This window comes from Telmatherina bonti, assembly GCF_933228915.1.
Source record: "Telmatherina bonti genome assembly, chromosome: 1".
NCBI classification, from domain to species: Eukaryota; Metazoa; Chordata; class Actinopteri; order Atheriniformes; family Telmatherinidae; genus Telmatherina; species Telmatherina bonti.
In genome coordinates this window covers 8,403,222-8,413,584 of record NC_136619.1, presented here as the reverse complement: position 1 = coordinate 8,413,584, position 10,363 = coordinate 8,403,222, and the positions used below count along the sequence as shown (strand labels likewise).

The 10,363-nt window shown below is 46.3% G+C and overlaps 1 protein-coding gene across 1 annotated transcript; it reads left to right on the top strand.

Moving 5' to 3' along the window:
- Nucleotides 1-63: 63 nt before the first annotated feature.
- LOC306756630 (uncharacterized protein) lies at nt 64-1,693 on the top strand. The gene is made up of 5 exons (XM_079241441.1): nt 64-436; nt 610-654; nt 756-800; nt 871-930; nt 1,043-1,693. The coding sequence occupies exons 1-5, from the start codon at nt 163-165 to the stop codon at nt 1,153-1,155; spliced, it is 537 nt and encodes a 178-aa protein (XP_079097567.1). The 5' UTR covers nt 64-162; the 3' UTR covers nt 1,156-1,693.
- Nucleotides 1,694-10,363: the final 8,670 nt, after the last annotated feature.

Below are 10,363 nucleotides of genomic sequence, written 5' to 3'. Positions count from 1 at the left end.
TTATTTTTTAACTAAAATTATTTGCTTTTTTTCCTTTACCAGATTTTTTTGATGAATGGGAGGGAATAACGCTTACGCAAACAGATTACGGTACGTCTTTCTTTTCTTATTTAAAACGTAGCGTCTGTCATTATATCATGATTTAAAATATTTGTTTTCCAAATGCTTTACTCACCAGATTTATTTAGAGCAGCGGCCCGGCTGCCGGAACCAGAGGACAATATACGTCCCGGCGTGATCCGGTCCATTCCTCAGCTTGAAGAGTCTGGATCAGCCCCGGACCGGTCTGGCATACAGGCTAGCATCCCGGCAATCCGTCAAGTCGTCAACAGGCTCCGCAGACGTCCGGTCGTCGAGGGTCCGGTTCCCGGAGATGAGGGCTCAGCTCCACGGATTGATTGTGAACAATCGGAAGCCATTACTACATGCACGATAGGTAATATTATTTATTTATTATTTCTTTTCAAAAGTCACCGCTGCAATAAGCTTCTGCAAACAACCTCGTGCATGTTACGTCACTTCTTGGCGACGCATCCTGTCTTTTACTTCACCTTTGGAAGTAAAATAGATTATGTTTTCCTCTCTTTTTTTTTTTTTTTTTTTCTCCAGAGACGCAAACCAACGCTTCTCGCGACGCGTCCCATGTAAAACAAGGTCAGTTTTTTTTTGGACTCTTATTATTATTATTATTATTATTATTATTATTATTATTATTTAGAAATATATACAAATATGTCTTCTTGATACGTTTTCAGAAACACCGGACGCCGCTTCACACGGCGCTGCCAGTGTTGGTCAAGGTAAGTCTTTGAATCTGAATAGAAATGAAAATATTAATATTAATTTTAATGATTATTATTTTATTGTTAGAAGTTCAAACGGAGGAGATCAGGACTTCTGCACCGACAGGCAGCATCGGCACGAATCGAAGTAAGCCCCACAAAATAAAAATAAATTTAAAAAAGATATCTTCTCATAGGAAGAAAAAAATAAATAAATAAAGTTTTATCCGAACTCTTATTTTTTGGGCTTCTCTCCACAGGAACTAGGCGCGCTCTTCCTGCCGGAAGGAGGAGACCCGGCTTTCAGAAACTACGTTGTAATAACATTAGTAACGTAGCATTTTATTTTATTAACATATCATTGTTTTATTAACAGAAGTTTTATATATCATCTATCTTTCGTTTTGTCTTGAAATGTAGCGCCGGAAAGACGGCGTAACCGCGGACGTCCACGTTGGACGTCTCTGACATATCGGAATCCGCTCAGCAGGAGGGATAATTACGAACGCCGAGGAGACACGCTGGAGACATTCCTGCATCTGAGCCGTACACTGTCTGAAGTTTTAACTACGCTGGGTAACATGCTTCAAAGGTAAGCTGTAAAGGTGTGACATTTTCTACTCCTGTACTATCATGGAAGAGATAAACAGATTGTTAGATTCACTCAATCAGATTCCAGCGGCGTTCGCTAACCCATCTATTCCGTTTCAAGCCGATCAGCCCGTTCAAAATAGCGCGGATCCTGTACCGACTGATTTTAACAACTTTGATTTAATAGATCACGCTCTTCTTAACCTACATCGGCCTTTGCATGACAATTTTAACACACAACCCGTAAGTCTTCCTGGGACTGAGGTTGAAGAGATTTCACTCCCCGTACAAGATAGCTCTTTAGCACCATCCAGGGGACAAACCCGTCTCATCGCGGGAGAAGACCTGAGCGGTGCTGCTGAAGCTGCAGCTTCCCCTGACATTCTTCAGTTGAACGAACCTGTACAGTCTGGAGGAGGTATACGTGGGTCAGGAGAAGCTGCTTCGCTCGAAGCAGGTCGTCAGCTGTCCCGCGAGCGCTTCAATAATCATGAATTTAGACATACACTGAATCTGCCTGCCAGAGACATTCCAGACCTCTGTCAGTTTTACATCGATGTGCAGACGGGTATTGCGGAATTTGTTGATGAAGTTTACCCTCAGATTCATCGCGGCGATCTGGTCCAACTAGAAATACTGAGCCAGAACAGTCAGAATCATATATTATTACCCGTCACTGAGCCATCCCAGGGAGAGATAATGGATTTATTCGGGGATTTGCTAGACCGTATGGTACAGTCAAATGATAGTGTAGCTTCAGATTCTCGCCTAGAGCTTGTTGTGCAAATCATAACAAACCCTTCAGGCGGTGCTAAACGGAAACTTGAAAAAACAATAGACTGTGAAATTGTTCAGAAAAAAAGACGTCATCTGTACGTCGTGAACAATAGACAGGATGAGCTGTGCTTTGCGATAAACTTAGCCTTTCTAATCTCCCCACATTTCACAGATCAGCAGGCTGCGTCGTTTGGTACAGAACTGCAGCTTCGGGCAGGTCTGAATGCTGATTCGCCCGTCAACTTCAGCGACATTCGTAGATTTGAGGACATTGTCCAGCGTAAAATCATAATATTTTACAGAACAAAAGACCAGCGTCCCTTATCTAAATTTCAAACAGATTTCCCGGACCGAACAAATCCGCTGTTTTTTTTTCTCGCACAGAAACACTATTACGGGATTAAAAATATTGGAGGATTTATAGGGGGTAAATACATTTGCCACTTTTGCTATAAATCTTACAAAAACTCATACACGCACGCCTGTCCAGGGTTTTGCTCGGTATGCAACGTTTCTTCCTGCACTCAGGAAGAGGAGGCGTCTGAATTTTGTACGGATTGTAACAGAGTATGTCGCTCACATGCGTGTTTTGTGCGGCATAAGCAAACTAAACCCTGCTCCTCTGCTCAAACTGCTGATAGCATATGCTCGCTGATAAAACGCTGCAAAAAATGTCACACCACATACCGCGTGGCCAAAGGGAAGGCTTCTCACACCTGCCCTAAATTAAAATGCAACATCTGCGGCGAAAAATTAGCGGCCAAATCAGACCTCGATGTGCATCAGTGTTACATTCAACCGCTAACCCAGGATAAGAGGCAGGACAGTAATCTGATTTTTTACGATTTTGAAACATTCACAGACGCACAGGGTCAGCACGTACCATTTCTAGTCTGTACCAAAACGTTGAAGGGTGTCCGATGGGAGTCTTACGGTTTGGATTGCGCACGGCAATTTATCTTGCATTTCAGGAGACCGATGTACCGCGGATCTACTTTTATAGCTCATAATTCCCGCGGCTTTGACGGTTACTTGGTGCTGAATGCGATGCTTGAGCTTGGCCTGAAGCCCTCGCTGATTATGCAAGGCGCAAAAGTTCTCTGCTTTAGCGAACCTGATTTCCGAACGAGGTACATCGACTCACTCTCGTTTCTCGCCATGCGACTTAGTCAAATGCCAAAAGCCCTGGGCTTCGATGATTGTAGCAAAGGCACGTTTCCTCACAAATTCAGCTCGGAGGAGCATCTAAATTACATCGGTACGTATCCACAAGCGTCTGATTACGGCGTGGACGGCATGTGTCAGCGCGAACAGGATGAGTTTCTTAGCTGGTACACGGATGCGTGTAAAGGGGCCTTTGACTTTAAAGCTGAAGCTCTGCGTTACTGTCGCAATGACGTCGAGCTTCTGGCACAAGGATGCCTGAAATTCAGACAGCAGTTTGTCAGCGACACGAACGTGGACCCGTTCAGCACCGTAACAATAGCGGCGGCGTGCAGTAAAGTATTCCGTACAAACTTTCTGCCGGCTAAAACACTGGCTATCCCGTCCCCCGATGATTATCGACGGCAGTGTAAGAGTTTTTCAAACGCTTCGATTCAATGGCTCGAGTGGGTGGCGGCCGTCAGAAACATTGACATTCAGCACGCGTTAAAAGGCGGAGAAAAGCGGGTCGGACCCTACTTTGTAGATGGTTATGCGCAGATTGCCGGTGAGCATTGGGTGTTTTCATACCACGGCTGCTTTTGGCACGGCTGTGCGTCTTGCTTTGACCCTCAGGGCATTTCTCCTATCAGAGGGCTTCCCTACGAGGAGCTTCGCAATGCGACTGAGCAGAGATCCCGCACGCTGGAGACAGTTTACGGCGTGCACGTCGTGGTCATGTGGGAGCACGAATGGGTAAAATTAAAGGCTGAAGATGCGACAGTGCGCGCGTTCATTGAAAACCTAAACATTCCAGAACCTCTCTCACCGCGTCAGGCTCTGTTCGGGGGACGGACGTGCGCCGTGAAGCTTCGGTACACAGCGGCGTCTGGTGAGTCAGTGCGCTACGTTGACGTGACGTCCCTTTACCCGTACGTCAATTATACATGCGCCTACCCGCTTGGACACCCAAAAATAATCAGGCGAGAATTTCTAGATCCGCGTGAATATTTCGGCTTCATCAGAGCCGTGGTTCTTCCTCCGCGCGCTCTGTTCTTCCCTGTTCTGCCCTTTAAAACCTCGCGCGGAAAGCTCGTCTTTACGCTCTGCCGGACCTGCGCGGAAATCAACAATCAGTCGAGCGCATGCGATCACAGCGAGGAGCAGAGGGCGCTGACAGGTGTTTGGGTTTCAGAAGAGTTTAAGAAAGCTCTGTACATGGGGTACAGAGTCTGCCTTATTACTGAAGTGTGGCATTTTGAGAGACGCGACGATTCCATCTTTCAGGGCTACATTCGCACCTTTCTTAAAAACAAGCAGGAAGCGTCCGGTTATCCGACTGACGCGGCGGATCAGGCGTCCCGTGAAGCATACATCTCGGATTATCAGACGCATCAAGGTATCCGGCTAGACCCTGAGAAAATCGAGGTTAATCCCGCAAAACGTCAGATAGCTAAAATCTCACTGAACTCCTTCTGGGGTAAATTTGCTCAAAGGAGCCATTTGACTCGGACCTCACTGGTCACTGATGACGAGGAATTTTTCCACTATGTGTTCTCCGGCATGTACAACGTGGAATATCTTTCCTTTCTGAGTGAAAAAACAGCCATGATTCAGTGGACATACCACGATCGCGTCATAACTCCTCCAGGTAAAACCAGCAACGTCTTCATCGCAGCGTTTACCACCGCTTACGCGCGCCTGAAATTGTACAGTTATCTGGAGCAGCTGGGGAACAGGGTTCTGTACACAGACACTGACAGTTTAATCTATGTCGTGGGAAACGGTGAGACGGGTCTAGAACTCGGACGTTTTCTAGGTGATTTGACGGATGAGCTGGACGGCGACAGCATACAGGAATTTGTTGCCGCCGGGCCTAAAAGTTATGCGTATCAGACCCGCGAACGCCAGAAAGTTGTCATGAAAGTTAAAGGGATTACGCAGACGCGCGATTTCGCGACGCACATAAACTTTGATAGTATCAAAGATTTAGTGGAGGGCTTTCTAAACGACGCCGACAGCGCAGGGCACATCACCATCCCACAGCGCACGATTTGCCGTGATAAAACAAACTTCAAACTCAGGAATCTTTCATATCAAAAAAAATTTAGGGCCGTGTATGATAAGAGAAGACTTTTTCCTGACGGTTCTACTCTGCCTTTTGGTTACTAAATAGGAAGAAAATGTCACACTTTTCAGCACCTGATGAAGCAGAGGCCTTTGAGTACAGACTCAAAACTCCATTTTCATGTTTGTTAACAGGTCCGAGTTCCTGCGGGAAATCCCATTTTGTAAATATTGTTTTGAGAAACTGTGATCATGTCATGGATAAAGTGCCAAAAAATATTGTTTGGATTTACAGCTCTTTCCAGCCCATGTATGCTGAATTGCAGAAATTGAATAAAAACATCAAGTTTGTTCACGGTCTGCCAAATTCTTTTGACGAGGAGTTGTTTCCTTCTGATCAGACGCACTTGCTTATTCTGGATGATGTCATGTTCCAGGCCTCCGAACATCCTGAGGTGGTGAAAATTTTTACAGAGTACCGCCATCACCGAAACATGAGCGTTTTCATGCTAACTCAAAACCTTTTTCATAAGGGTAAACACAGCCGGGCCATTAGTTTAAACACAAACTATATGGTGCTTTTTAAAAATCCTCGGGATAAATTACAGCTGAAAATATTAGCTCATCAAGTTTTCCCATCACAGAGAGCCTTTTTTCTGCTGTAATTTATCCCGAGGATTTTTAAAAAGCACCATATAGTTTGTGTTTAAACTAATGGCCCGGCTGTGTTTACCCTTATGAAAAAGGTTTTGAGTTAGCATGAAAACGCTCATGTTTCGGTGATGGCGGTACTCTGTAAAAATTTTCACCACCTCAGGATGTTCGGAGGCCTGGAACATGACATCATCCAGAATAAGCAAGTGCGTCTGATCAGAAGGAAACAACTCCTCGTCAAAAGAATTTGGCAGACCGTGAACAAACTTGATGTTTTTATTCAATTTCTGCAATTCAGCATACATGGGCTGGAAAGAGCTGTAAATCCAAACAATATTTTTTGGCACTTTATCCATGACATGATCACAGTTTCTCAAAACAATATTTACAAAATGGGATTTCCCGCAGGAACTCGGACCTGTTAACAAACATGAAAATGGAGTTTTGAGTCTGTACTCAAAGGCCTCTGCTTCATCAGGTGCTGAAAAGTGTGACATTTTCTTCCTATTTAGTAACCAAAAGGCAGAGTAGAACCGTCAGGAAAAAGTCTTCTCTTATCATACACGGCCCTAAATTTTTTTTGATATGAAAGATTCCTGAGTTTGAAGTTTGTTTTATCACGGCAAATCGTGCGCTGTGGGATGGTGATGTGCCCTGCGCTGTCGGCGTCGTTTAGAAAGCCCTCCACTAAATCTTTGATACTATCAAAGTTTATGTGCGTCGCGAAATCGCGCGTCTGCGTAATCCCTTTAACTTTCATGACAACTTTCTGGCGTTCGCGGGTCTGATACGCATAACTTTTAGGCCCGGCGGCAACAAATTCCTGTATGCTGTCGCCGTCCAGCTCATCCGTCAAATCACCTAGAAAACGTCCGAGTTCTAGACCCGTCTCACCGTTTCCCACGACATAGATTAAACTGTCAGTGTCTGTGTACAGAACCCTGTTCCCCAGCTGCTCCAGATAACTGTACAATTTCAGGCGCGCGTAAGCGGTGGTAAACGCTGCGATGAAGACGTTGCTGGTTTTACCTGGAGGAGTTATGACGCGATCGTGGTATGTCCACTGAATCATGGCTGTTTTTTCACTCAGAAAGGAAAGATATTCCACGTTGTACATGCCGGAGAACACATAGTGGAAAAATTCCTCGTCATCAGTGACCAGTGAGGTCCGAGTCAAATGGCTCCTTTGAGCAAATTTACCCCAGAAGGAGTTCAGTGAGATTTTAGCTATCTGACGTTTTGCGGGATTAACCTCGATTTTCTCAGGGTCTAGCCGGATACCTTGATGCGTCTGATAATCCGAGATGTATGCTTCACGGGACGCCTGATCCGCCGCGTCAGTCGGATAACCGGACGCTTCCTGCTTGTTTTTAAGAAAGGTGCGAATGTAGCCCTGAAAGATGGAATCGTCGCGTCTCTCAAAATGCCACACTTCAGTAATAAGGCAGACTCTGTACCCCATGTACAGAGCTTTCTTAAACTCTTCTGAAACCCAAACACCTGTCAGCGCCCTCTGCTCCTCGCTGTGATCGCATGCGCTCGACTGATTGTTGATTTCCGCGCAGGTCCGGCAGAGCGTAAAGACGAGCTTTCCGCGCGAGGTTTTAAAGGGCAGAACAGGGAAGAACAGAGCGCGCGGAGGAAGAACCACGGCTCTGATGAAGCCGAAATATTCACGCGGATCTAGAAATTCTCGCCTGATTATTTTTGGGTGTCCAAGCGGGTAGGCGCATGTATAATTGACGTACGGGTAAAGGGACGTCACGTCAACGTAGCGCACTGACTCACCAGACGCCGCTGTGTACCGAAGCTTCACGGCGCACGTCCGTCCCCCGAACAGAGCCTGACGCGGTGAGAGAGGTTCTGGAATGTTTAGGTTTTCAATGAACGCGCGCACTGTCGCATCTTCAGCCTTTAATTTTACCCATTCGTGCTCCCACATGACCACGACGTGCACGCCGTAAACTGTCTCCAGCGTGCGGGATCTCTGCTCAGTCGCATTGCGAAGCTCCTCGTAGGGAAGCCCTCTGATAGGAGAAATGCCCTGAGGGTCAAAGCAAGACGCACAGCCGTGCCAAAAGCAGCCGTGGTATGAAAACACCCAATGCTCACCGGCAATCTGCGCATAACCATCTACAAAGTAGGGTCCGACCCGCTTTTCTCCGCCTTTTAACGCGTGCTGAATGTCAATGTTTCTGACGGCCGCCACCCACTCGAGCCATTGAATCGAAGCGTTTGAAAAACTCTTACACTGCCGTCGATAATCATCGGGGGACGGGATAGCCAGTGTTTTAGCCGGCAGAAAGTTTGTACGGAATACTTTACTGCACGCCGCCGCTATTGTTACGGTGCTGAACGGGTCCACGTTCGTGTCGCTGACAAACTGCTGTCTGAATTTCAGGCATCCTTGTGCCAGAAGCTCGACGTCATTGCGACAGTAACGCAGAGCTTCAGCTTTAAAGTCAAAGGCCCCTTTACACGCATCCGTGTACCAGCTAAGAAACTCATCCTGTTCGCGCTGACACATGCCGTCCACGCCGTAATCAGACGCTTGTGGATACGTACCGATGTAATTTAGATGCTCCTCCGAGCTGAATTTGTGAGGAAACGTGCCTTTGCTACAATCATCGAAGCCCAGGGCTTTTGGCATTTGACTAAGTCGCATGGCGAGAAACGAGAGTGAGTCGATGTACCTCGTTCGGAAATCAGGTTCGCTAAAGCAGAGAACTTTTGCGCCTTGCATAATCAGCGAGGGCTTCAGGCCAAGCTCAAGCATCGCATTCAGCACCAAGTAACCGTCAAAGCCGCGGGAATTATGAGCTATAAAAGTAGATCCGCGGTACATCGGTCTCCTGAAATGCAAGATAAATTGCCGTGCGCAATCCAAACCGTAAGACTCCCATCGGACACCCTTCAACGTTTTGGTACAGACTAGAAATGGTACGTGCTGACCCTGTGCGTCTGTGAATGTTTCAAAATCGTAAAAAATCAGATTACTGTCCTGCCTCTTATCCTGGGTTAGCGGTTGAATGTAACACTGATGCACATCGAGGTCTGATTTGGCCGCTAATTTTTCGCCGCAGATGTTGCATTTTAATTTAGGGCAGGTGTGAGAAGCCTTCCCTTTGGCCACGCGGTATGTGGTGTGACATTTTTTGCAGCGTTTTATCAGCGAGCATATGCTATCAGCAGTTTGAGCAGAGGAGCAGGGTTTAGTTTGCTTATGCCGCACAAAACACGCATGTGAGCGACATACTCTGTTACAATCCGTACAAAATTCAGACGCCTCCTCTTCCTGAGTGCAGGAAGAAACGTTGCATACCGAGCAAAACCCTGGACAGGCGTGCGTGTATGAGTTTTTGTAAGATTTATAGCAAAAGTGGCAAATGTATTTACCCCCTATAAATCCTCCAATATTTTTAATCCCGTAATAGTGTTTCTGTGCGAGAAAAAAAAACAGCGGATTTGTTCGGTCCGGGAAATCTGTTTGAAATTTAGATAAGGGACGCTGGTCTTTTGTTCTGTAAAATATTATGATTTTACGCTGGACAATGTCCTCAAATCTACGAATGTCGCTGAAGTTGACGGGCGAATCAGCATTCAGACCTGCCCGAAGCTGCAGTTCTGTACCAAACGACGCAGCCTGCTGATCTGTGAAATGTGGGGAGATTAGAAAGGCTAAGTTTATCGCAAAGCACAGCTCATCCTGTCTATTGTTCACGACGTACAGATGACGTCTTTTTTTCTGAACAATTTCACAGTCTATTGTTTTTTCAAGTTTCCGTTTAGCACCGCCTGAAGGGTTTGTTATGATTTGCACAACAAGCTCTAGGCGAGAATCTGAAGCTACACTATCATTTGACTGTACCATACGGTCTAGCAAATCCCCGAATAAATCCATTATCTCTCCCTGGGATGGCTCAGTGACGGGTAATAATATATGATTCTGACTGTTCTGGCTCAGTATTTCTAGTTGGACCAGATCGCCGCGATGAATCTGAGGGTAAACTTCATCAACAAATTCCGCAATACCCGTCTGCACATCGATGTAAAACTGACAGAGGTCTGGAATGTCTCTGGCAGGCAGATTCAGTGTATGTCTAAATTCATGATTATTGAAGCGCTCGCGGGACAGCTGACGACCTGCTTCGAGCGAAGCAGCTTCTCCTGACCCACGTATACCTCCTCCAGACTGTACAGGTTCGTTCAACTGAAGAATGTCAGGGGAAGCTGCAGCTTCAGCAGCACCGCTCAGGTCTTCTTCCGCGATGAGACGGGTTTGTCCCCTGGATGGTGCTAAAGAGCTATCTTGTACGGGGAGTGAAATCTCTTCAACCTCAGTCCCAGGA

Excerpts from the sequence above, each read along its gene's own strand:
- LOC306756630 (XM_079241441.1), top strand. The coding sequence starts at position 163 with ATGCTTTACTCACCAGATTTATTTAGAGCAGCGGCCCGGCTGCCGGAA. Across the intron at positions 437-609 it reads CATTACTACATGCACGATAG|AGACGCAAACCAACGCTTCT; the intron begins GTAATATTATTT and ends TTTTTTCTCCAG. Across the intron at positions 655-755 it reads CGCGTCCCATGTAAAACAAG|AAACACCGGACGCCGCTTCA; the intron begins GTCAGTTTTTTT and ends ATACGTTTTCAG.